The sequence below is a fragment of the Cibotium barometz genome, chromosome 17, assembly GCF_041138505.1.
Source record: "Cibotium barometz isolate CiBa-2024 chromosome 17, ASM4113850v1, whole genome shotgun sequence".
NCBI lineage: Eukaryota > Viridiplantae > Streptophyta > Polypodiopsida > Cyatheales > Cibotiaceae > Cibotium > Cibotium barometz.
In genome coordinates, this window is record NC_141062.1 from 35156259 (window position 1) to 35183128 (window position 26870).

General features: G+C 46.7%; 1 protein-coding gene across 2 annotated transcripts in view; it reads right to left on the minus strand.

Moving 5' to 3' along the window:
* The window catches only part of DPL1 (dihydrosphingosine phosphate lyase), a 49319-nt gene that overhangs the window by 19208 nt on the left and 3241 nt on the right, over positions 1 to 26870 (minus strand). Inside the window, exons 1-7 of one of the 2 annotated variants that reach the window (XM_086811452.1) lie at positions 6762 to 6807; positions 6319 to 6470; positions 5272 to 5331; positions 4687 to 4911; positions 4452 to 4593; positions 4321 to 4371; positions 4099 to 4190 (exon numbers count right to left, since the gene is read on the minus strand). In XM_086811452.1, the coding sequence (XP_086667578.1) occupies positions 4099 to 4190; positions 4321 to 4371; positions 4452 to 4593; positions 4687 to 4911; positions 5272 to 5331; positions 6319 to 6470; positions 6762 to 6776 (737 nt within the window). In that variant the 5' untranslated portion in view covers positions 6777 to 6807. Of the gene's footprint in view, positions 1 to 4098; positions 4191 to 4320; positions 4372 to 4451; positions 4594 to 4686; positions 4912 to 5271; positions 5332 to 6318; positions 6471 to 6761; positions 6808 to 26870 lie in introns of those variants that run through there. The other variant, XM_086811451.1, reaches the window with a different exon arrangement.

Below are 26870 nucleotides of genomic sequence, written 5' to 3' on the forward strand. Positions count from 1 at the left end.
TCCATCTCTATCATGGATTCCCTGTCCCCTGTCCAATCAATAGCAAGGCTGTACCAAACATGTGTTCATTCTTGTACCTTCTGCCTGCATGTGACCTATCTCCTGGAGAACCATGAACATGTTTCCTCGAGAAACCTACGACCTCTTTCCACGTGAAACCCTTAGGCCTATTTCCCTTTGAAACCTTTGTCCTGTTTCCATACAGAACCATTCATAGCACCATTCAACAACAGTGCCAACAACGACATAAGTTACCTGTTCCCTCATGAAACATCTGGAAACATAGAGATGCCTATAACTATAGGGCCCTCTGTTCCTTTCCAGCAAGAAGAAAACAATCTGCTCCATGAGCATGCAGCCATACGAGCTTGCATCACTCCCATGACAAGGAACACATTCAAGTGACCTGTACTTGCAGCAGGAAACCCAAACACATAGTTGAATTTGCTGCCCAGCCTTGTACTCCCTCCTACAGTCCACGCTTCTATGTCCAGCACTGTTTGTATGAACAACAGTTCAGCTGACAATCAGCTTCTTGCCAAAAGGAGAGAGAAGAAGAAGATCATGTAGGCGCCTGTATATTCAGCCACACAGCAACCAACCAGTCCTCCAAGAGCCAAAGAGCGAGAGAGAAAAGAAGGCATGTGTCTCTGCCTTGAAGCGCAACACAGCAGCCAACTTTTATATCCCAAGAAACATGCATAAAGAAGTATGAGGCTGTGCCTCTGCACTCTGCAGCACAGCCCGCCTGTATCCCCTTCCAAAAAGCAACATATGATCAGCAGCGCAGACCCCTTCTCTAGCTGATTTTTTTTTCAAAAGCCAGAATCCAGCAAGTCATGCGTAAACTGCCTTTTCAGCTGTGCCTGTAGCCTCAGTAGCATAGCCCACCTGCATCCTTCCGAAGAGCCACAGTAGGCCTAAAGCGCAGCCCTGAAGCACAGCCCGCCAGCCCCTTGTTTTCTCCCAAAAAGCAAGAGAGAGAGAGAGAGAGAGGCGTGTCTCCCAAAAGTGGAGTAGCCTCCCAAATTAGCTTTTGGGCCACCAAAGGTTATAAAACCTTTTAAATTAAATTCTCTTTGTCCCCTTCACACTTGGGGTTGTCCACACATGGGTTTCCTTTTTGACTCCAAACTGATGCCATTCACACTGTCCACCATGTCCCTGTGCACACCTATATACTATCCAAAGAAAAACACAGGGTCGTGACACAAGCTATGGTCACTTTATGCCCTATGTTTAGAGGTTATGTATCTCATGATGAGACTAAAGTAGGAATATCTATTGGATCTTCAAGAAGAAGAACCCAATGGCTTGCTTTGTCACATATGAAGTATGTCTTACACATTGGAAATCATGAGTGCAAGTGGATTAGCAAGCTCATATCTTACTACAGAGAGACAAGGGCATAACAAGAGCTTTACTGAAATCCACCTTTCTTCTATGTTTGGAGACAAATACAAACTGCATGCGGTAGAGTATCACGTGAGTCCACCTCTCCTCCGATATGGAGTGCATGTGGTAGTATCACAACCACCTCTCCTCCAATATGTAGTGCATGTGGTAGAGTATCACTTGAGTCCCCCTCTCCTCCAGCATGGAGTGTACGTGGTACAAGTTTTATTTGAGTCCACCTCTCCTGTGTGGTAGATCTTCTCGATCCCATCTCTCTTTAGTGTTTGTAATCAAACACTAAGTGCATGTGGTAGAGCTGACCTAAGTCCATCCCTCTATGTTTGTAAATCAAACACAGGGTGCATATGGTAAGAGTTCTCTTGGTTGAACCTCTTTCAATTGAGGATTGTTTAGAAGCCGGAGGGGATGTCACCATTTGGTCCTAACACCCTGGATCTAGCCAGTGTCCAATGAGGCTCAAAAACCAAGTGGACAAGTACAAGCTAAATGAAAGGGAGATTGTCCAATGCATTTTATTGCATGGCATATCTACATGCCTGGAACTGTTTTTCATGTGAAATGTTTTACTACCTGCAAAAACTGTATGTAGCAAGGTCAGAATACAGCTTCACACACGTCTTACAAAAGGGCATCCGGTGTGGGTACCCAAGCACCTGTGAGGGCATTTGTATGGGCACCTCTCAGTTATGGAGAGGTGTGGCCATTGGCGAGGTGGCCCAATGGCCACCTTTGAGCATGGGAATAACACAAATCTCTCTATCTTCAAGTCAACTATGCGCATCTCTACAGGAGGAGATTTTCAGCCATCCCTTCTACAAAAACAGTCCATACATGTTCTTGAACTATCTATAATAGTTTTAAGTGTGTGTCAAGCGTCTGGGGTACATGCGCTCGCGCGTGCGCGTGTGTGTATGTGTATATGCGTGCAGGAAGGTGTTGTTAGCAGTCATCTCCTGTCTGTACCATTTTTCTGGGTCGTTGAGGGCTGTCTGCACTAGCCGACTCTATCTATGGTGGCCGACTATTGTTGTGCAGGCCGATTGGCTATTTGCCAATCGTGGACACCCTGGCAGCCTGTCGGCTGATTTAGAGCTGGCCGACTGGTGCCGTAGGGTGGTATAAATACCACCCTTGCCCCCACCTCCCACATTGTACCGGATCTTGTATATAGAGCAGAGTTCATACAGCTTCTCACACTCTCTCTTCTGCGTTTGTTCTTCCACGCTTAGTCCTACGTTTTCAGGCTGGTGGTTCTCTTGCGTTTGCTCATCTTCATCGTGGAGTCTTGCTGTGTGTGCTCTCAATTGTTTGTCTCATATCCACTGCGTAATCCGACATGGTATAAGAGCCCTAGGTGGCTTGAAGGTTGGAGACTTTGGAGGGCTTGCGGGACTGTTTCTTGAAGACATTGGAGCTTGCGGGAGATTTGAAGAGCTTGCGAGACTGCTGGTTTTTTGGTGCTGATTGGAGATCTCTTGGGCTGTTCGGGACTTGGAGATTGGGTAGAAGGCAGCCATCACCGTTGGACAGCCACCTTGCATAATGGTTCAAGCATCTTTTTCATTTTTTTTCCCACCCACCCTCCCTTCACAAGACCAAAGTAACCCCCCCGAGATGGCAGACTTGCTTGAGATGGCCGAGAAGTACGTGAAGATCCCTACTGGCTCTTCAGCAGGAGGTTCTTCAGGCTGGGAAGGAGATATCTTCTTTGTTCGTGAGAAGATTTTTGCTGACGACATCTTGCTAGAGTTTTGTTTGACGGGGTACAATGCGGCGGACCTCTTCACAAAGTCTCTACCGCCCATTAGGTGTTTCTCCATTTTCCCTTATTTTTCCATGTATGTTTCCCATTTTTTTGGGTCGTGGAGGGCTGTCCGCACTGGCTGACTCTATCTACGGTGGCCGATTGCTATATGTGTCCTGGCCGACTGCTGTTGTGCAGGCCGACTGGCTATTTGGCAGTTGTGGACACCCTGGCAGCCTGTCGGCTGATTTAGAGCTGGCCGACTGGTGCTGTAGGGTGGTATAAATACCACCCTTGCCCCCACCTCCCACATTGTACCGGATCTTGTATATAGAGCAGAGTTCATACAGCTTCTCACTCTCTCTCCTCTGCGTTTGTTCTTCCACACTTAGTCCTGCGTTTTGAGGCTGGTGGTTCTCTTGTGTTTGCTCATCTTCATCGTGGAGTCTTGCTGCGTGTGGCTCTCAGTTGTTTCTCATATCCGCTGCGTATTCCGACAGGTGTGTGAGTGGGTGTGTGCATGATTGCGCGTGCGTGCGCGCGCACATGAGTGCAAGTTTGTGGGCAGTAAGGGGGGTGTGTGTGTGAGTGGGCATGCATGTGTGGAAGGGCAGGTGTGTGAGCACACGCACGACGATAAGTGTAAGCTAGTGTGTATGTGTGTGTGTGTCCATGTGCATGTGCATGCATGCATGTACGTGCGCGTGCGCGTGCTTGGATGCCTCTGTGGGCAGGCGCATGCATTGTGTGTGTGTGTGTGTGTGTGTGTGTGTGTGTCGTGGGTGGGTGCATGTGCATGCGCAACTTGGTGTGGTTGTGCGTGTGGGCACATGTGCATGTGTGCCAACACGTTCATAGCCCAGAAAAACTTGAATTTGAGTATGACTAGGAATATGCATGCAGAAGTAACAACCGTTTCAAAGTCCTGAAAGCCATACCCCAGTTTGCGTGCAAACGGTAGCACAAAACCACCCAGGCAGAGATCAACATGAAAACAAATGCCCCTCTTCTGAGCTAAGGCACCCAATTCCTGCATCAACAAAGAGCCCGTGTCAATATCAGTTCATCACACCGAACAAATACTAAAATTCTAAGTACCAGCAAAATCCTAAAGAAAAAAAGCTTGTTTAGATGGTATAGAAAGAACCATGGAGATTTACTTCAATTGGATCTATAATTCCATGGGGAAAACCCGGAGCAGAGCCGACAATCTGCATAAATCATTCCCGTAACTCAGATCACCAAAGCAGTGGATTATTAAAGAAACTAGTCTACACTCTTTACACCTTACCAGGATCGTGTTTCGGTTCACCAGCCGTCTGATGCTTTTCACATCTGCTTGGAACTCTCTATTCACAGCTGCCCGCCACAGCTTAATCTTGAAATATTGGGCTGCTTTATCATATGCTGAATGTGCAGATTCAGGTATAATCCTGCCATACATGAGATGGTGCCTTTGAGCCAACTAAAAGCTAGGCTGGATTTTAGAGACCACACAGACTTAATGGTCTTCAATGTTTGCTCACATCTCAGGGTTTGTGATACCCTTGGTTGATCTCATGTAATCTCGGGTAGACTTGACCGCCATCAAAATGCTCTCTGTACCGCCCGAGGTCATGTTTCCGCATACTAGATTTCCTGCAGGCTCCTCCTTGGCACCTAGCAAGGAAGCCGTAATTGCGACTACCTCTGCTTCAAATTTTGATATGCTTGGGAAAAGGTCCGGATGCAATGGATTGGTGTGTGCAAACCTTCAAGAAAATGCGAGTAGAGAGAATCAAAAGGTTAGTGAAACGCCCATTTGCATTTCATCCATGCTTACAGCATCTATAAAAGAGCACTTCTAGCCAGGAAACCGGATCCTCATGAAAACCTACAGTAAGTCTATCCCTCTCTACGTCTGGCAGGCTTCAAAGGCCATCAATTCCCCAATGGAGGAGACTGAGCCTCTATCCCACCACTTATCATATAATCACTGGCTCCCAAGGGGGGGCACCCATGCCCATCACGGATGGAGTCGTTCCACGTGATGGGTTGTCTATCTTTGCCTCCATGGCTGGAAATAACTGTCTCAGACCAAACCTAAGCAGACAGTTTGAAATTGCACTCACATTGCATAAGCAGCATTTAATGTGTTGAAATGCCCTTCAGTTTCATTCCCGCCAATGTACCTAAATAGTAAACATTAACACACCACAAATAAGTATAACCTTCAAAGATCCAAATGCAGGTGTGCACTATAGTCTAAGGAAATAAGTCCATTAGCTTGTAAACACACAGTAATCCAAAGACCCAAATGCACGTGTGCACTATAGTCTAAAGAAATAAATCCAACACGTAGTAATCCATAAATGCAGAGGAACTTTCTTCCTTTCACCTCCCAGCCATGCATCAATCTTAGCATAGCATGAGTGCTCGCATATCTTTTGCCTCTTCATGTAAATCTTCCAGAAGCTTCTTCAATCGTCACCCGTGGTTTGAGTAAGTCCCCAGTGGCTTTACACCCTTTGGGATGTTACACCTTTAATCACTTCAATCAATGCCTTGGGCTTAACCCCCTTGGCATCCTTATTCAAAAATTGTACCTTTTTCAATCATTAGACTGCTTCTTAACATCCACTGGGGGCTACCCCCTAGATCCCCAACTAATGCCAGACACCTTTTCCTTGCATTCTGAGGCCAAAACAAGCACCCAAACGTATCTGCATGGGCCCAAAGCTGAGCTAGTGTACAAGGAATGGTTTATACAGACCCATTCGATACTTATCAAACTGTGATCACGGAGATCTCCAAAGTCTGACCATGGTCTACAGAGGCTATTTAGAGAGTCACGGTCTAGCCTGTCCACACACCAATCATATACATTCATTGTCTATTGCACCCTACTTTTCTTCTAGCATACTCGTCCAGCTCCAAATAAGACATCGAAGCTCCCTTCACCCAAGCACACAGCTGTGGAGCTTACAACCATCAATTGTAACAGCAACGTTAGTAAAACAGTATTTTTCTCCATCTTATTTTTGTACGCTTGTCAAAGTTACACTAAGCCTGCTTCAAAAATATAGCTCGGGACATCTGATATCACGTCCTGAAACTGTTTCTGTTTACCTACATCACAATGGAGTAACAAAAAAAAATACAATGATATTAGTACCTACACTGCCCCAGAACTTCTCCCTTGCCACACTGCATCTTTTGACTTCTCGTACTTCAACCTATCAAGAACTTCAACACCCAATCCTTTTTGAGGTAATTCAGATAGCCAACTCTCTCGACCGGATTTTCCACCACTTTTCATTTTGTTCACTACCTGTAAAAAGAAGAGATGCTATCAGATAGAATCCATTAAGGCATGAAAACCACTTTGGATTGAAAAGCCTAGTGCACAGTCCATCTAAACAATTCAAACTTTAAACTTGGAAAAGCAACACGCAGCAATACCACCTTGCAACACACTCTCTAGGCATTACATGCCCACAACCACCTTTCCTAGAGCCATGCACTGTCCAATCTTTGCTTCACATGAATCAATGATAACAAACAAGCCCAATTCAGGCATTTTACACACTATCAAATAACCATTAGAAACTAATATGATTACCCAAAATCTTGACATCTTGAAATAGCAAAGGCTCACTTTGTACAACCCTGCCCATGAACATCAGCAATCCAGCTGCACAGATCCACAACAATACCTAATGGACATTAGCTAGCAGTTTGCTGGTAGCACTACCCCATCTCCCTACGTACCTCACATGCACCTTGAGCCTCCTAGCCATGTCCCTCTTTCCCACTCCCAGTACACCAAATCTTACAACATTGGTGCACTAACAGAGTATCCTTTTAACCACCTTTTATCAATGAAGAAACAATGACAGGAACCAGCTGAATGTTACATGCACGGAATCTGATCGTACTTGTTAGCAGTGAGAACATGCTAAAACACTGATTAACATGCAAGGAAGAGCGAGAGAGGGAGAAAGAAAGAAAAGAAAGAAAATAATATTAATGTTTGCCAAAGACCCCAAAGGTCTATGAGACCAGAAGCGATACAATGGTACCATGGATATATTGAGCCATGAAAAAGTAAAAGAAAAGGTAAAAAGAAAACATCTAACACTAGTGTATGTACATGTAATCAGCAAACGATCCTCTAGAGCGAGAGATTCCGTGATCAGCTAATGACGATACCCGCCTCAACTAGAACCGATCTACTGGTGGAGGGAATGTCAAGCCTTTGTGATGGAAGCATGTATGTCATATCGACAAGAATCTCATGGATCTGTTCCTCTCGAGATGGAGGGTCGTGGTTGAGAAGAATGCGGGGGAGATGGTGAGCATGAGCTCCTTGTAAGCAAACTTTTCACACACACACAAAAGTAAACAAGCACATGAGAGAGATGGATGGCTGAATTTTCCACTAGCTTCTTCACTTCTCTACAACCATAACATAAAGAAAGAGTACATGCTATAAGGGAAAGTACTCTACTACTAAAACATACAAGGTCCATAGTAAGAACCCAACTATATGAGTCACACCTTAACTATGCTATAACTCTAAAAACCAAGGTGGTTGTCATTCAGCCTGTAAATACTGCCAGCATATCAAGCATAATCTCACCCATCCCAACGTGTCATCCATATCTACCCTAGTTGAGCTCGATAGACTACTCATCCTCCTCATCTTCAAGCTTGAATGATGATGAGTGAGTGGTGAACCGGTATCTCCTCAACAATGGTGGAGGATCCAGGTCTGTCCTCTGAAAGAGTCGGCATCTGGTGCTCTGGATCTCCTCTACCAATCACTCCTCTCCCTCTCAAATGTGTACTACGAGTATACACCCTGGTGCCTTTAGAAGTGGAAGGACGACTCTACTGAGCTGAAAAAGTGAGAGAAGTGGTCGTGAGAGACCAAGATTGAGCTCGAGTGACTCGTCTATCAATGCCCTCGAGCCCTCTGTGAACCTGTCTATATATCTTCTCATGCTCATCATGTACTAGTTGCACTCTCCTCAGCATGCTGCTGTTTGCAACGATCGAGCTTCTCAACGTCAACCTACATACCATGTATTCACTAGTAGTTATTAGTGACTAGTCACTTTAAACTTTTATTTTTAAGGGTTCGAAAAGCATGGTACCAATGCGGTACGTATTGAAAGTACCGAACAGATGAGTACGAGTATGGAATGCAACTATGCAGTGAAGAATAGGTTCCCAATGCCCAGGCATAGTTGCCAGGCGTTTCATGAAACGTGTTTCATAAACGTTTCATTCATTTTCCAAAAGTTTCAAAAACGTTTCATACAAAAAGGGGGGGTACAGGCCTCAAAATTTATATACATGTTTATAATATGTTAAAAATATGTTGCCTTCCCTGCAAAACAATATTAAACATGCATCATTTACACATTAAAACATGTTTACAAGCTAAAACTAAACAATCTAGGTGACCCAATTACAGTGGGCACCCAACTAAGTCACTGACCAATTGGCATAAATAAATTGGCAACATCAAGAATCAAGATCTGAATTTCATCATCGATAATGGCAACTACTCAATAATGGCACTCAAAGTGATCACAAAAAGTTTGAATCCTGAGCTGATACAAAAAAAGTAAATTGAAGTCTGAAATACACAAAGTAAAGCATACTGAAGCCTGAAAGATACAATCATGCATGAATGATGACAAATAGTAAACTAGAGGAGCTTGATAGCCCCAAAGACTAGAGTCCTCAATATGGAGTGTGGACACTGCCAACTGGGCACTCAATCCTCCACATCCTCGATGTCCTGATCAGTACTCTCCTCGGTAGACTCAATGTCACCCTCGTAAGAGGAGGATGCTGGCTCAACTGCCGCACTCGTCTCAGCTGTTGCGCTAGTACTAGCACCTCCTGATAATGCTACTGTAGATGCTCGTGTGCCATGAGCAAGTGCCATCAACTCCTCATACAACATAGCATATGTCGCGCTCCTCGTGAGGAATCTTTGGGACATCTTTCATCTTCTCAATGTCGATTTTATCGACATTGACCTGACGAGGCTCTATCGGATTGCCCGACTGCTCAATTAGGCGGAGATTGCAATGGCAATACACCAACCGCTCCAACTGAGCAATAGACAACCTAGTCCTCTTCTTTGTGTGGAAGAGGGCCCATGTGCTCCAGTTCCTCTCAGCAGGACCCGAACTGCAATCCTATGAGAGGACTCGAATGGCGAGGTGTTTTTGCCATTAAAGTACAGAAACTTTGTAAGTACAGGCCCCAGGGTACTAAAGTCTAAGTATAATCATCATTGATCAATGTATTATGTAAATAACAGACTTGTCTTTTAGAGTTGTACTCACCAAGTGAGGGCTACTGATCCCATACTTCTCCCACCATGAGACTGGTTGAAGCTGTCTCTCTCGCATGCATGCAATCTATCTACCAAATGCGTGGCTGGCATTCCGATACACTAGCCGCTCATCCTCCAAGCGTCTCATGAGCTCCACGTCTCCTCCTGTCTATTTCTCAATGTAATCTTGCCATCCATCTTCCAACTCTTCATTAATATACTGGGCCTCATTACGCCAGAGAGGGTGCAATATGTGGGCAACTGCGTGGATTGGTCTATGGAACCAATCCCACCGGTCATTCCAAACCCGTCGAATGTCCTTAACCCTGAAAATTAGCCATGAATGATCAAAGCTATTAGCTCACTCCTACAGGCTACGATAGATCATAGTGCGATACAACTTACAAGTTACAACAAGAAGGCAACTAGTTGGAAGTTCAGTACCTCTCATCTGTCAAGAGAGTGCATCGGTTAAGATGCCTCTCCAATCCGGTCCATGAACTCGTACAAGAGTCCAAGAGTGCTGCCCTCCATGTCATGTGCACAGTGTGTATCTACCGTGTGCTACACGCACGCAAGACTAGCTTCGAGGTTTGGGGAAGCTTGGAGCTAGGCAGGCTGATTGGCGAGCTGAGTTAGGGAAAGACTAATGAGCGGGCACCCCGAGTATGGACGGCAGGCGCCCAAGTGTGGACGCCCGATGACCGGCCAAGAGCCTATAAAAGGGTGGCCAAGGTTAGTCATTATGATACAGAGAGTCTCGCGAGTTTGTGAGAGCTCTATGGTCTTGGAGCCTGGATCTAGTGCAGACGTGCACATGCTTTACGCAGCCGAGGCCGGCAGTAATCTCGAGGCCCGCAAGGGTAGCTTCGTGGCGGTATGGGACGTCGCGACGAGGAGGAGATTGGTCGGTACATCAACCTAGTTAGCTCAGCTCGTGGCTCGGTGGGGACAGCCAAGACTGTGGGCTTGCCCACGGCTGTCATGGTTGGGAGGTGTGTCAGGCCTGCACTCCCTTGTTGTTTGTTTGTTTGCAGGATTCGAGTCTCGTACCAGGAACGATCACGAGGAGATCCGGTGGGGATTTGACAGTGGTATCAGAGCATGCCTCGTGTTTCTGTGCATACTGCTGTTTTCAGATTTAGTATGTTGTTTTTTTTCATCATAAGAACCCGTCATGATAGCGACTGTGGTCTAGAAAGGGTTGTTTGCTTTGCAAAGAAGAGGAAAGATGGTTTTGAACTAGAGAGAAATCAAAAAAAAAAAACATGGTTGTTTTTTTGAACGCGAGAGAGACTGAGAGGAGAGATGTGATTCTTTTGGAGCTGCTGGTCGTGAAGCGTTGCAGGCGGGCAGATATGCGGGCAGCAAGCTTTGCAGTCAGCCAGGCCTATGTAGGCCGGCGCTCAAGCCTACGTAGGCAGACGCCTAGGCCAGGCGGGCAGGTGCCCAGGCCAGGCCTACGCAAGCGCCTAGACCAGGCGGGCAGGCGCCCAGGCCCGGCCTACGCAGGCACCCAAGACCACGCCGCCTTGTGGTCAGGCCTACGCGAGGCTGGCGCAGGCCACCTGTGCGACCTCAGGCGCTGACATGAAAGCAAGCACCGGCAGCAGTCGGCGACGGCAGCAGCGTGGGTGACGTATGCAGACAGGCAGCCGGCGGCGCTAATCCGGGAGGGATGGAGAAAAAAAAAACGATGCTTCTGATTTCTCTCTGCTGAAACTGTTTATACAGTTCAAAACCATCTTTCCTCTTCTTTGCAAAGCAAACAACCCTTTCTAGACCACAATCGCTATCATGACGGGCTCTTATGATGAAAAAAAACAACATATTGAATCTAAAAACAGCAGTATGCACAGAAAAAACAGCAAGCTTTTTGAACACATACCTTTCTTCGACCTCATCTTCTCTACCTACCGCCTTGCTCGTTCACGAGGCATGCTCTAATACCACTGTCAAATCCCCACCGGATCTCCTCGTGATCGTTCCTGGTACGAGACTCGAAACCTGCAAACAAACAAACAAACAAACAAGGGGTGCAGGCCTGACACACCTCCCAACCATGACAGCCGTGGGCAAGCCCACAGTCTTGGCTGTCTTATGGCCCTTGATTGTGGGCTGGCCACCCTATTTTTTCCTTATTTTCTTGGGTCGGGCTTGACGTCCAATCAGTCAGCTCCAGTCAACCAGCCCGTTACCTATATATAGGTGGGCTGGCCTCTCCCATTCATATGTTCATTAGTATTGTTGTGTGGTTCATGTGTTGACACACCTGCTCCCTTTTGTATCCTTCACTTATGAGCCTACAAGGTCTCCTGCTCGGGATTGTATTCATTGCAGTATTTTCAGCCTTTTGGGTTCATATATCTCTCTCTCTTGTACTCTCAGTTCAGCACATTCTAGTGCTCCCTTTGCTTCCGCTCTGTGCACACTCTATCATGGTATCATCACTCTAGGCTTATGCATTTTTTGCCTCATCTACAGCCCTGTTTTCAGCCTCTCCTTGCTGCGTTTTCTCAGATTTGCTACTGATGATCTGCCTCATCTACAGCCCTGTTTTCAGCCTCTCCTTGCTGCGTTTTCTCAGATTTGCTACTGATGATCTGCCTGTTTTTTTCAGGACAGTAGCCCATTTGTTGACTGCGTTTTCTTCTCTAGTGGACACACATCACTTGCAAAGGGGGTCTGGTGTGGCTGGTTGCTTTGAGGCATCTTGGTAGCTCCGGTGGACACTTCTTTCTTTTGAGTTGTGAGTTTTTTTCTCTGAGATTAGAGCCTCTCTAGTGGACACACATCACTTGCAAAGGGGGTCTGGTGTGGCTGGTTGCTTTGAGACATCTTGGTACCTACGGTGGACACTTCTTTTTTCTAAGTTGTGCGTTTTTTTCTCTGAGATTAGAACCCAAGTATAGTGATGGCTACCTCAATTGTGCTTCATATGTTTTCCAAGTCTGCCAAGTTGGATGGCTCCAACTATACATTGTAGAAGGTGAAGGTGAAGTCGGCCTTGCGTGGAGTGGATCTCTGGGACCTGCCAATGCCACCCCTCCCGCCCTCTCTACAGTTGGTGTGACTCAAGCACAGGTTGATGCTTGGGAGGAAAATGATCATCGTGTTTTCTCCTTTCTCATGTTGAATTGTTAGGATTCTGTACTCTCTCATGTGCATACAGCAGATGCGGCACATGAAGTTTTGAAGGCCCTTGTAGATCTTTACGAGATTAAGTCTCCGGGATGGATTTTGGCTTTGGAAAAACATCTTATGAATCTTTCGGTTTCTGCCTTTCCTTCTTTATCTGCTTTCATCACAAAGATGAAAGATCTCCAAGACAAGCTTGCTGTATATGGCAAGAATATCTCGACTCAAGATATGGCTAGTCGGCTTCTCTCCAAGCTTCCAAAGAGGTTTGATGCTTATTTTCAGTCTCTTGTTTCTTCTCCTTGGGCTATTCCAGTTACTTGGGAGGAAGAAATTCCCTCCGTTATGAAGATTAAGTCTCGCTTTGAGGAGCGGACCAACGCCTCTAGTGGTTCTGTAACCGACCGAGGACCCGGAACAATAGACAAACACTTCAACTATGAAAACAAGGTATAAACACAACAGAAAACCACAATAATATAACGACACCGCACTGAGCCGAAACGTCCAACGATATAAAACAGGTTGGTTGGTTGCTGCTGTGTACAGCCAGTGCTTGGAAACCACCGAATGATGACTGTTGTACGGCCAGTGCTGAGAGGAGAGAGGGAGAGAACTACTACCAGCCAGGAGATGTGAGCGCCTAGCCCCTCCTTGCTTTTATAAAGTCGACCAGGTCTACTTTTGGGATTGTGCTTTTCCTTTTTGCCAAAAGAGTCTGGGTGTGCTCAAAATATCCCTCTTTGGCTTTTCCCAAACTTGCTCCCTGAGCTGGAGCTAGGCGCCTCCTTTTGTCCAAGGATCCATGCCCATGATAAGTCCCGACCGAACTTTAATGATGTGTGAACCTATTGCCTTCTAAACCTTATAAGTCACGTTAATGAAATAAAATCCCATGGTGCTCATGCAATGTGGCCATCTTTCAGGCCAAATTTTGCTAGTGAATGCTTCAACTTTTCTTCTATGGAAAATCCCCATTCTCACCTTGGTTCTGTTCTGTGTGTTGACTTGCCCCAAAACATTGGTCAAGGGACCAAATGGTGAGTCTTATAAAACAGTTGTCCGCAACTATATAAGCTTGATACCACTGAAATATTGTTCAAGTGTAGCAAATCCACCAGTCACATGAAAATGTGTTTCTGGAGTGAGAAACCCCGAAACGTTTCAGGAACTCCTAATTTTTGGTTTCTCAAAAAAAAAAATTGGTTCTCAAAATGTTAAAAGTTCCTATTGTTTGGAACTTTTGAAATGCAAAATTATATCGAAAAAAAACCGAAACCTTGGCGTTTCTTAGCCGAAGGCTTTTGCCCCCGAAACCCCAAAAACCCCAAAACGTTTCTGGTGACTCTGAGATTCTGATCCACCGCCATTTTATAAGTTGGGCATTAAAGCCATAAGTTGGAAAGGCTGCGCTCTGATACCACTGTGACCGACCGGGGGCCCGGAACAACAAACAAACACTTTGAGTATGAAAACAAAGTATAAACACAGCAGAAAACCACAATAATATAACGACACCACATTGAGCTGGAACGGCCGGCCCCCCTTAGGAACTTCTTTACTTCAATAGATGTTGCATGTGCGGAAGCCTTGCTCTACTGATCCACAGCCCTAAGCATGATTATGCTAATTAACTTATGATTAAGGCAGAGGAGAGAAAAGAAGAAAGAGATTAGTGTTCAGGGTTTCCTTATATTACTATGAAACAAAAAGGTTACTAATGCTTGTACATGATTTAGGGCTTGTGGTCAACCTATGGGCTGACCCTTGGCCCTTCTGCTTATGCTCTACTACTTGTCATGATGAAAACGATGATGGTGAACTAACTTATCTTATGCTGAAAATGACTACATTGCTTATATATGTTGCTAGGATGCCAGTCGGCCAGCATATAATGATGTCAACCAGCTGCTTGGACAAAACCATGGTAAAATGATGACTTTTAATGATGCGCTTTTGTTTGGTCCTGCCCACACGTGCTACCAACCTGTAGCCCCATGGCCGACTCCTGTCACAAGGTCCTATAGCCAGCCGACAGTACCTTGAGCACATTAGTTGATGATAACGATGCTACTGAATGGTCTTGATCCTGATGTTGGTGGCCATGTTGATGAGGTGCTGCTAATACTACTGAAGATGATGTTTCTGTGCACATTAGTTGATGATAATGATGCTACTGAAAAGTCCTGATCTTGATGTTGGTGGCCATGCTGATGAGGTGCTGCTAATACTACTGAAGATGTTTCTGCTGGCAGCTATGATGACTGGTGAATGACTGAACTACTGATTAGTCAAGAATTAAGACAGTTCCTGCACAGGATTAGCCATGGCACAGGCCGTACACGTGACATTTCCTTCTGCTAAACTTAATGACAGGGTGGAACCCTGTCATCCTTCCTCCCTAGACTTGACTTTGACCTTTGACTGCTACTGCGTTCTAACTTTGACTTCTACTGATTGATATTTTTGGTCTGAACACCTTCACTCCTGATCTCCACTTCCCAAGTCTTTGATGAAGAACTGAGCATCTGTTTACTGTTGTCCCCATGCCTGTTGTCCCTTGACCTTGACACAACAGTGTGTCACCTGCCGGAACTGATCATGCCTAATGCTAGGCCTTTGGAGCTGATCTAAGAGCTTACTGATGTACTGGGTCTGCGTACCTACCCTCAGGGACTGCATCCTCTAGCTTCACCTGTTGCAAACCACACCATCTACTACCTTGTTGCATCCTTCCTGCTGGAATTGTGCACCTTCCTTGGGACATAGCTGTCAGAATACGCAGCGGAGATGATGACCAGATCTGGGAACACGAGCAAAATGCAATGCAAAAAATAACAGCACAAGAGATAGAGAGATAGAGGCGTGTAACTCTGCTCTATATACACAAAGAAGATCCCGGAATACTACAAAATGTGGCAAGGGACTGGGGGCCATTTTATATGGTCCCCCCTACAGCAGTCGGCCTGCTGTAGGCCAACCGACAGAGCATGAAGCTCTACGACCAGCCATGAGGACCAGTCAGCCAAAAGCATGGTGTCGACCGGCTCATCTGGGGGGTCGTGGACCTAAAGCAACACAAACAGCCAGCAGCAGCATGTCAGATGCAGTCGGCCAGCTTCAGAGGTCCACCTTCCACCACGGGGCTGCCACCCAAGCCACAAAAAAATAGGGAAAAATGGAGAAAAAATACGGGGAGTGGGAAAAATGATAAGACACCTACAAAGGGCGGGCACACCCACAACAGAGGCCATGGTGTAAACAGACAGACAGGAAACGACTTCTAACACCCCCTCTCAGCTCCTGGCTGTGAAACCAACCACAAGGAGCTGAGGTGCCGCCTGAGCAAATCCTGAGATAGCGACTTCGTGAAGAGGTCCACCGTACTGTCCTCCGTCGAACAAAACTCTAGCAAGATGTCATCACCAACGATCTGTTCACGAACAAAGTGCCTCTGGATGACCATGGGTTCCTCCAGTGGAAGCCCAATCCTGCAAAGCAACCTCTGCATCCTCACCACCTCACAAGCAGCATCACAAGCAGCCCGGTACTCTGCCTCTATCGTCGACAAGGCAAAAGATGACTGCCTCTTACTGCTCCTAAGCCTGAAGTAGATCTCCTCGTGTTCGGATCTCCTCCCCAAACTGAGTCACTCCAACTGTGGAGTTGGACTCCATCAATCAATCCCCCTCCTGTGTAAAAGAGTCCATGATCCTTCGCATGCCGCAGAAACCACAAGATACGCAATCCTGCCTCCCAAAGAGTCATCTGCAACCATGAGCTCAACTGCCTCATCAGGAAGCTCCCGTCCAATATGGTGTCCATCAACCACATCAATGAACCATTCTGCTTCCGAGTCAAAGAGGCATCACACTGCTCACAAGGATCACCACCTGTTACGGTGCAAAGCCAAGTCCTAGAAACCTGCTGAAGACCACGCAAGGCCTTCTGAAACCTGTTAACCACCCCCTCTAAATCCGGAACCACAAAGCCTGGAGAATGCACCTCCTCCTGCAAGTAATCAACTACCACCTGTCTGGCTTTCCGAGAGGTCCCTGTGGAAAGAACATCCTCATCTACAGGAGTTTCTTTGTCACGAATGCTACGAGACATCAGAGCATAAGTTACCTGTTCAACTTCCTCTGACTGGCGAACACAAGAACTACCAACATCAGGACTGGAAAGTGAAACTCGCGGTGGGTGCCCGGGGGACTAGGGCCTTTTACACACTTGTTGATACCATCAATGCATATTAAAACACTTAAACATAGCCACACCCTTAACACATATCCATCATCACTTTGCATAAAACATAAAGCTGGACAAAACATCCACAAATGCTGAAAATGGAGCTTGCACGTGTGACACCGCATAGAGGCCGGAATGGGCCGACCTCCCCCTTGGAGTATTCTATTACCCAAGGAGAATAATATCATGTACAAGCTTTGAGGGCCTTACTCTCCCCACGGGAGATGCCGGATTATCCATATACAAATGCCATAACACAGCCCAACACAAGGCAACTGAGCCGGAACATAGGCTGTAGAAATGCCGAGCCAACAATATAATCCATATACCTCCGTGTGGGTACTGATTCTTCCCCAAAAACCACGGGTCTTCATGCAATAGAAAGGGTACAGCAAGTACAACTCTCCATTCAGCCGGTACAGCAGGTACAATGGCTGGTACAGCCGGTACAGTGGCTGGTACAGCAGGTACAGTGGCTGGTACAGCCGGTATGGTGGCTGGTACAGCAGGTACAGCAAGTACAGTGGCTGGTACAGCCGGTACGGTGGCTGGTACAGCAGGTACAGCAAGTACAGAAGCTGGTACAGCAAGTACAGTGGCTGGTACAGCAAGTACAATGGCTGGTACAGCAAGTACAATGGCTGGTACAGCCGGTATGGTGGCTGGTACAACAGGTACAGCAAGTACAAATGCTGGTACAACACATACAATGGCTAGAAATCATAATAAATGATTGAATACCCTTGCCTTCAGTATTTCTTCGCGATGGAAGCCTCCAAAACAGTCCCATACAGCCGGTATTCTTCATGGGCAGCCTTCAAGTGAGAGAGAAAGAGAGTAGCCGTCATTAGAGAAGCCTTCAACGGTGGTAGACGCTAGTGTGCAGCAAGAGAGCCTCTATTAATGAAGAGAGAGGGCTCCAATTTATAGATTTGGGCCTCCCATGAGCTGAAATGGCAAGAGAAGGCTACAATGACAAGTGGAGAGCCACACAATAGCTGAAGTGACAAGTGTGAGGCCACTTGTCTCACTTTGATCCTTTTTCTAACAAGTGTCAGGCCACTTGTCTCACTTTGGTCCACTTTCTTGCCACATGTCCCAATCTAAGAGATGGGTCCTTCCATAATCTTTACCTCTAAAAATATCCCAACTGGTAGACATTCTGTCATAGGCACTTTGCCAACTCTTGGTATTTGCTCAATTCCAGATGTAATGACGCGAACAGAATTTCCATCGGAGTCGGGCCAAAAATAGCAACTCTCCTAAATTTTAGGAGTGTGGTCCTTTGTATTCTAGGATAATCCCCCATTCCCAAAGCTTGTACTTTCCAAATATTTAAACATCCTGGAGTCCACCAGACCTCTTTCAGACTAGGAAATGTCCAGGCTGGTGACATCCTCCCCAACTTCTTAAAAGTTGTCCGCAACTTTAAGCTTCAAGCCATATATTCAAGATATAATCATGTCCCATCGATTGGGCGAGACGAGACAATATAACTGAAGAATCCATGTCCCAAAGAAATGGGCGAGACTAAATAAGTCTCCATAATACCAATATCAAAATCATGTCCCAAAATAAATGGGCGAGACAAAAACAGTCCCATAAGTCCAGATATCATAATCATGTCCCAAGATAAATGGGCGAGACAAATCAGTCCCATAAATCTAGATATCATAATCCATGTCCCAAGTAAATGGGCGAGACAAAACAGTCCCATAAGTCCAGATATCATAATCCATGTAGATCACCAAGGAGCTGCCTTGATGCCCGGCCCGACTTCAGTGCCCATATTCTCTACCATTGGCTCTATGTTCTACCAAGCAAGGTAGCAACATCTTGAAGAGCACTTAGGTCAAGAGAAATACTACACAGGGCGGCTAAACAAGGAGTCCTGAAAACAATCACTCGCAGGCATAGATAACCTGGTGTTCCATACGCATTTCTGCTACACATAGTTTATAGGCATTTCGGCCACCAACTCACACTACCCTCTCAAGTGCCCATGTTCCCTTCCATCTGCTCTCTATTGTTCCACCCACACATGGTAGAAACAATCTTCAAGAGAGCACGTAGGACAAGAGAACACTACACAGGGTATGTTGTGCTCGACACTACCCTTTGAAGTGCCCATGTTCCCTTCCATCTGCTCTCTATTGTTCCACCCTCACATGGTAGAAACAATCTTCAAGAGAGCACGTAGGACAAGAGAACACTACACAGGGTATGTGAATCATGAGTTTCATAAGTCCAATGCATCCCAAATAAAGGGAGCCAAAAAGAATAATCCATCCCAGTAAAAGGGAGCCATAAACATAATCCATAAACCTGAGGATGGATCCAAATCTCTAGAAAAGAAGTCCAGGAATCCATAGACCTGTATACCATAATCTTTGTATACCATAACTCTTACCACATACTCCGTGCTATCCACACACCTTGAAGTAGAGGTGGACTTTATCCATAAAAGCATCATATCCATGAGATATCCAAAGATTTCTTCTCTATAAACTGGGACAGATTCGTCCATAGAAATTGCTTGTGAAGCCCAATATGTATATAAATCTCCTCCAAGAAAGAAATCTCCATAGATATATTCCATCCCAATAAAGAGAGCCATGAAAAGAATTCATCCCATTAAAGGGAGCCATAAACAATGTTTCCCTGAAACCATCTCAAGGCAAACAACACCACCTTTCTCCTTGCATAGCTATACAAGGGTTAGTGAACATCAAAAACACTTGATAGCAAAAGCACTAACTTTGCAAACTCAAAGTATACTTAGCTTTTCTTTGCCAGGTTGGTCATGAAGCCAAAAGAAATATCTCCTCACCATGTCCTTAAGATATCCCGAGATATATCTCCATATAGCTTGCCTGTAAGCTTGATAATATAATCCACAATATCCATATGGAAAGAGTGCTAAATGTGTGCACATAAAGCCAACTCCATACTTCCAAGATAAATTTTGTGAATTCATAAATCCTTAGACCAATCTGTCTATTGCTCATGCTCTTGCTTCATAGGCTCTGAAGTGGCTGGCCATGCTTAATAGCAATGATGGTAAGTGTGGTCCCCACTCGAGATCTTTTCTCTTCCTTATTGATAGAAGGAAGCCTCCGCTTCCAAGAAAGCCTATGCTCTGATACCAATGAAACTCGCGGTGGGTGCCCGGGGGACTAGGGCCTTTTACACACTTGTTGATACCATCAATGCATATTAAAACACTTAAACATAGCCACACCCTTAACACATATCCATCATCACTTTGCATAAAACATAAAGCTGGACAAAACATCCACAAATGCTGAAAATGGAGCTTGCACGTGTGACACCGCATAGAGGCCGGAATGGGCCGACCTCCCCCTTGGAGTATTCTATTACCCAAGGAGAATAATATCATGTACAAGCTTTGAGGGCCTTACTCTCCCCACGGGAGATGCCGGATTATCCATATACAAATGCCATAACACAGCCCAACACAAGGCAACTGAGCCGGAACATAGGCTGTAGAAATGCCGAGCCAACAATATAATCCATATACCTCCGTGTGGGTACTGATTCTTCCCCAAAAACCACGGGTCTTCATGCAATAGAAAGGGTACAGCAAGTACAACTCTCCATTCAGCCGGTACAGCAGGTACAATGGCTGGTACAGCCGGTACAGTGGCTGGTACAGCAGGTACAGTGGCTGGTACAGCCGGTATGGTGGCTGGTACAGCAGGTACAGCAAGTACAGTGGCTGGTACAGCCGGTACGGTGGCTGGTACAGCAGGTACAGCAAGTACAGAAGCTGGTACAGCAAGTACAGTGGCTGGTACAGCAAGTACAATGGCTGGTACAGCCGGTATGGTGGCTGGTACAACAGGTACAGCAAGTACAAATGCTGGTACAACACATACAATGGCTAGAAATCATAATAAATGATTGAATACCCTTGCCTTCAGTATTTCTTCGCGATGGAAGCCTCCAAAACAGTCCCATACAGCCGGTATTCTTCATGGGCAGCCTTCAAGTGAGAGAGAAAGAGAGTAGCCGTCATTAGAGAAGCCTTCAACGGTGGTAGACGCTAGTGTGCAGCAAGAGAGCCTCTATTAATGAAGAGAGAGGGCTCCAATTTATAGATTTGGGCCTCCCATGAGCTGAAATGGCAAGAGAAGGCTACAATGACAAGTGGAGAGCCACACAATAGCTGAAGTGACAAGTGTGAGGCCACTTGTCTCACTTTGATCCTTTTTCTAACAAGTGTCAGGCCACTTGTCTCACTTTGGTCCACTTTCTTGCCACATGTCCCAATCTAAGAGATGGGTCCTTCCATAATCTTTACCTCTAAAAATATCCCAACTGGTAGACATTCTGTCATAGGCACTTTGCCAACTCTTGGTATTTGCTCAATTCCAGATGTAATGACGCGAACAGAATTTCCATCGGAGTCGGGCCAAAAATAGCAACTCTCCTAAATTTTAGGAGTGTGGTCCTTTGTATTCTAGGATAATCCCCCATTCCCAAAGCTTGTACTTTCCAAATATTTAAACATCCTGGAGTCCACCAGACCTCTTTCAGACTAGGAAATGTCCAGGCTGGTGACAGAAAGTTTCTACCAACTGCTGCCATCAACTGGCAAGCTATCCATCATCTGGTCCCGGAAAGCTTGCACCTAAAGCGTATCCACACTTAAGTGGCCATTACCAGACTGCCACTCATCACAAACCTGAGGACCTGGGAGAGAGAGTGCTGTAAGCTTGTAAACTCCATTCTCCACTCCGCCTTCCCAAACCACCTGGCTTGTTGCTTTGTCTCGGAGAGCAACAAAGTGCTCATCAAACTCCTGTCAGAATATGCAGCGGAAATGATAACCAAACTTGGGTAGACAAGAGCAAGTAGACTGCAGAAAATAAACAGCACAAGAAACACAGAGAGATAGGTGTGTAAACTCTTCTCTATACACAAGATTCCAGAAAAACTGAATGAGGAAGTGGTGGGGGCAAGGGGCCTATATATACATCTCTGGAAGAGCAGTCGGCCAGCACATGAAGTGCCCACGACTGCTAAACATGGTCCCACAACTGCATAAATGCAGTCGGCCAGCAGACAGGTGCCACGACTGAGGAACTCCAGTCGGCCAGCAACCCAGTAGCCCACGACTGATAAACATGCAGTCGGCCAGCCCTGGAGTGCTCCTGGCATCCTCTGGCAACCCTCCCACCACTAGGAAAAATGGGAAAAAATAGGAAAAAATACGGGGAGTGTGGAAAAATGATAAAACACCTTATACAGGGCGGGCACACCCACAACAGAGGCCCTGGTGTATGAATATAGACAGGAGATGACTTCTAACACCCCCTCTCAGCTCCTGGCTGTGAAACCAACCCAAGGGAGCTAGAGTGCCGCCTGAGCGTAGCCTGAGGTAGAGACTTCGTGAAGTGGTCCGCCGCATTGTCCTCCGTCGAACAATAAAGTAGCAAGATGTCACCAGCCAAGATCTTCTCACGTACAAAGTGATACTGTATCTCTATATGCTTGGTCCGGGCATGGAAAACCGGGTTCCGAGCAATAGCTATACAACTCTGGTTATCGCACTGGATGACTGTGGGCTCCCTTTGTGGAAACCCAATCTCGCCTAGAAGCCTCCGCAGCCATACAACCTCACAAGCAGCCCGATACTTTGCCTCTGTCGAAGAAATGGCAATAGTTGGCTGCCTCTTGCTGCTCCAAGAACCTGCTCCTGAGCCGAGGGTAAAACTGTATCCTGAAGTAGATCTCCTCGTGTCTAGATCTCCTCCCCAATCTGAGTCACTCCACCTTGGAGCTTGACTCCATTCCCTCCTGTGTAAAAGAGTCCCAGATCCTTCGTACTCTGCAGATACCGCAAGATCCGCAATCCTACGTCCCAATGAGTCTTCAATGGCGTCTGCATAAAAGAGCTCAACAGCCCCACGAAGAAGCTCAAGTCCAATCTGGTGTTCAGCAACCAGATCAATGAACCAACCAACTTCCGGTACTGCAAGGCATCAACTGGCTCACAAGGATCTGTAACGGTTAACTTTGTGTTCGGGTCCATTGGCGAAGTAATAGGCTTGCAGTTCTCCATCCCAAAGGCCTCAAGCAACTCATGAACATACCGCTGCTGAGAGACGAAAAACCCCCTCTGGGTCTGCCAGATCTCCAATCCCAAGAAGAAGTGGAGTAAGCCTAAGTCGGTCATCTCAAACTCCTTTGACAAGGCAGCCTTCGTCACTCCAATGTGCTCCACATGACCACCGGTGAGAATGAGATCATCCACATAAAGGATGATAAGTGTGACCATGCCACGTTCCCAAAAGAGAAACAAGTTCGGATCTGCAACCGATCTCTGAAATCCAGTCCGAATAAAGAAGGAATCAATCTTCTGATTCCAAGCCCTAGGAGCCTGCTTAAAACCATACAAGGCCTTACGTAACCTGTAAACCATCCCTTCCGATCCTGGAACAATAAAGCCGGGAGGCTGCTCAACGTACACCTCCTCCTGCAGGTCACCATTAAGAAACGCAGATTTTACATCCATCTGATACACGGGCCACCTCTGAGAAGAAGCAAGGGCAAGAACGGTCCAAATCGTGGTCATCCGCGCATTCGGTGCAAAGGTATCCTCGTAGTCGATGCCTGGCCGCTGAGCATAACCTTTAGCCACAAGCCTGGCTTTGTGTTTGTCCACCGACCCATCAGACGCGTATTTGGTCTTAAAGACCCATTTGACACCAATGACTGACCGCTTTGACGGCCTCGGAACCAACTCCCAAGTGTTGTTCTTCTTGATGGCATCAAGTTCCACCTGCATGGCTTTCCTCCAAGTATCCTGTGAAAGGGCTTCCTTTATGGAAGTGGGCTCTTTGTCCCGCATGATACGAGACATCAAGGCATAGTTCACCTGAAGAAGCTCCGCCGTGTTGCTTTTATCTCGGACTCGATGTGATCTTCGAGGGCCGTCCTCTGTGGTCCACTCGGAGGGTAGCTCCGTGACACCTGACTCCCGAAGGGTGTCTAACAACCACCTAGGTACTCGAACAGATCGTGGAGCCTCCTGTGGTCGCGGAGGCTCAACTCCAACTGCAGGCTCAACCTCTTGTGATGACTGAGGTGGATCAACTGGAATGAAAGACTGGGAATCATCATTAGACTCCTCTGGATCTCCAAGAAGTGGCGGCTCCTCGACAGTGGATGCTGGAACATGCTCGTCAAAGACCACATCCCGGCTGACAACAATCTCATTCCTCTCTGGATCATACAACCTGTATCCCTTGGAAAGAGAGTTATACCCCACAAATACCAGCTTGCGGGACTTGGAGTCAAGCTTCCCCCTCTGCTTCTTCAGAATATGTACATACGCGTCACTCCCAAAGACACGGAAGTGCGAGACATCGGGTTTCCTGCCAAAATATGCCTCAAATGGAGTCATATGGGGTACAGAAGTCATCGGAGAGCAGTTAATGGTATGGACAGCCGTTGCCACAGCCTCACCCCAAAGTGGACGAGGAAGATCACGATGCTCCAGCATCATCTCCACCACAGTCCTGTTCTTACGTTCAACAACTCCATTCTCCGAAGGCGATCCGGTATTGGCCAATTCCCTTTTGATGCCATGATCTGCACAAAACCTGAAAAATACAGTCGAGGAGAATTCACCTCCTTTATCAGCCCTGAGAGTCTTAACCTGATATAACGACTCTTTCTCCACCATCACGTGCCAATCCTTGAACCGAGCAAAAGCCTCGTCTTTCTGGGAAAGAAAGTAGACCCACGTGAATCTGGTACAATCATCAAGCAGCAGCATGAAGTAGAGAGATCCTCCCAAGGATGGTATCTGCTGTGGTCCACACAAGTCAGTGTGAATCAACTCCAATGGTTTCGAAGCCCGCCTGGAAGCCTGCTTCAAAAAGGATTCCCTGTGCTGCTTACCACGTATGCAAGAACTGCAGCGTCCTTGCCTATTACCAACATCTGGCAAGCCAACCACCATCTGGTCCCGGAAGGCGCGCCGCAAAGCATCCACATTTAAGTGGCCAAAACGAAAGTGCCACAAACCTCCAACCTGAGAGCCTGTCAATGAGGAGAGTGCAGAGAGCTTGTAGATGCCATTCTCCACACCGCCTTCCCAAACAACTTTGCCTGTCTCACGGTCCCTTAGAGCAACTGAATGCTCCTCAAATTCCACCCGAAAGCCAGTCTTGCATACCTCATGCACTGACAGAAGATGAAAACCCAGAGCAGGGACATAAATAACACGGGAAGCATGCTTGCCTCCCTTGCCGTCGGGAATAATCTCCATCCGGCCCTCACTATGTATCGGAATAGTGGAGTTATCGCCAATAAAGATACGACCTGACTGCCGTTTCAGATCCAGAAAGAAGTCACGGGATGGAGTCATGTGCCTGGAAGCACCACTGTCGAGAATCCATTCCCGGGTATCCTTCGCGGTGAAGCCAACTGCCTCCTCGCTCGAAGATGACGAAGCATCGGAGTCCACCATCTCTAAGTGCACAAATGCTGGAGTCTTTGCAGCTGAGGCTGAGGAATCAGCACTCTTCCCTGTCTGCTTAGGGCACTTCCTCCAGTAGTGGCCTTTCTCGCCACAATCATTACAAGATCTTTCGGCCTTCAGCTTCTCTCATTCTGGCTCAGGCTTCTTCTCAGAAGACTTCTCCGGTGAAGCCTTCCCTTTGCCCTTGTTGGAATTCCGGCCTTTCGACCGTTGGCCAGTTAAGGCCTCCGAACCTGCGCCGTGAGGAGGGTTCGTGAAACGTTCCTCCTGGTCCAAGACCATTGGCACAAGCTCCTCCCAAGTAATGGTGCTGAGCCTGCCACTCGTGATCAACGAGGAATAGAAAGCAGAATACTGACCAGGCAAGTGGGAAAGGAAAGTGATGACCATATCTTCATATGATATCTCTTTCCCAGCTTGTAGGACTTCCTGCTGAAGGGCCTGCAGCTTGTTAATGTGTTCCCGCATCGTCGAAGACTTTGCAGGGTTCATAACCCGCATCTGCACTTCCAAGGACATCCGTTTCATGGGTGACACCCTATTATACAAAGAAGCCAAGTGCTCCCATATGCCTCTCGCCAGCGTCATGTGATGCTGATGAGGTGCTGCTAATACTACTGAAGATGATGTTTCTGCTGCCACATTGATGACTGATGAATGACTGAACTACTGATTAGTCAGGGATTAAGACATTTCCTGCACAGGATTAGCCATGGCACGGGCGTGCACGTGACAATATAAGCTTTTACAAGAACTCAAGGTGTGGTTGCAAACGTGCACCGGATTTTCCACAAAGAATCAGCAAGACTCTTGCCTAGATCTCAACCCAATGACGAGATACAAACAGCACTAAACGCTGTCCAAATCTGTCTCAAAACCGTCCCAAAATCTGTCCTTGAACCAATCCCTGAAAGATGAACAATATTAGGCACTTTAAGGCTGCAACCTCCACTCTGAAACTGTCCAAAAGAACAAAAGAGAGAGAAAGACCAGCAGCTGTACAGCCAGTGCTGAAAGCGAGTGTTGCTGTACAGCTGTTTGAGTCGACCAGCTGAGGGAGAGCAAAGAAAACGACCAGCTGCTGTCGGCTGATCAAAGTGCAAGGTGAGCTCTGCTGACAGCCAGTCCAGAGCTATATGGCCAATGCAAAGTGGAGAAGGGAAAGACAAATCAGCTACAGTCGACTGTTCAGCCAGTGCACAGAAAAACACCAGAGAGTATCTGCAGTACGGCCAGCGCTAGAAGGAGAGAGAGAGAGAGAGAGAGAGAGAGAGAGAGGGCTGCGCTGTACAGCATGTTCTCTACGACCGGGAGACAGAGAGATAAAACAGGTCGGCTGCCTGCTGCTGTGTGCTGCCAGCACTTGGAAACCACCAGATGATGATTGCTGTACGGCCAGCGCTGAGAGGAGAGAGCAGGTTCAGCACACACTCTCTGCGAGAGAACCACTGGAAGATAGCGATGTAGTTATT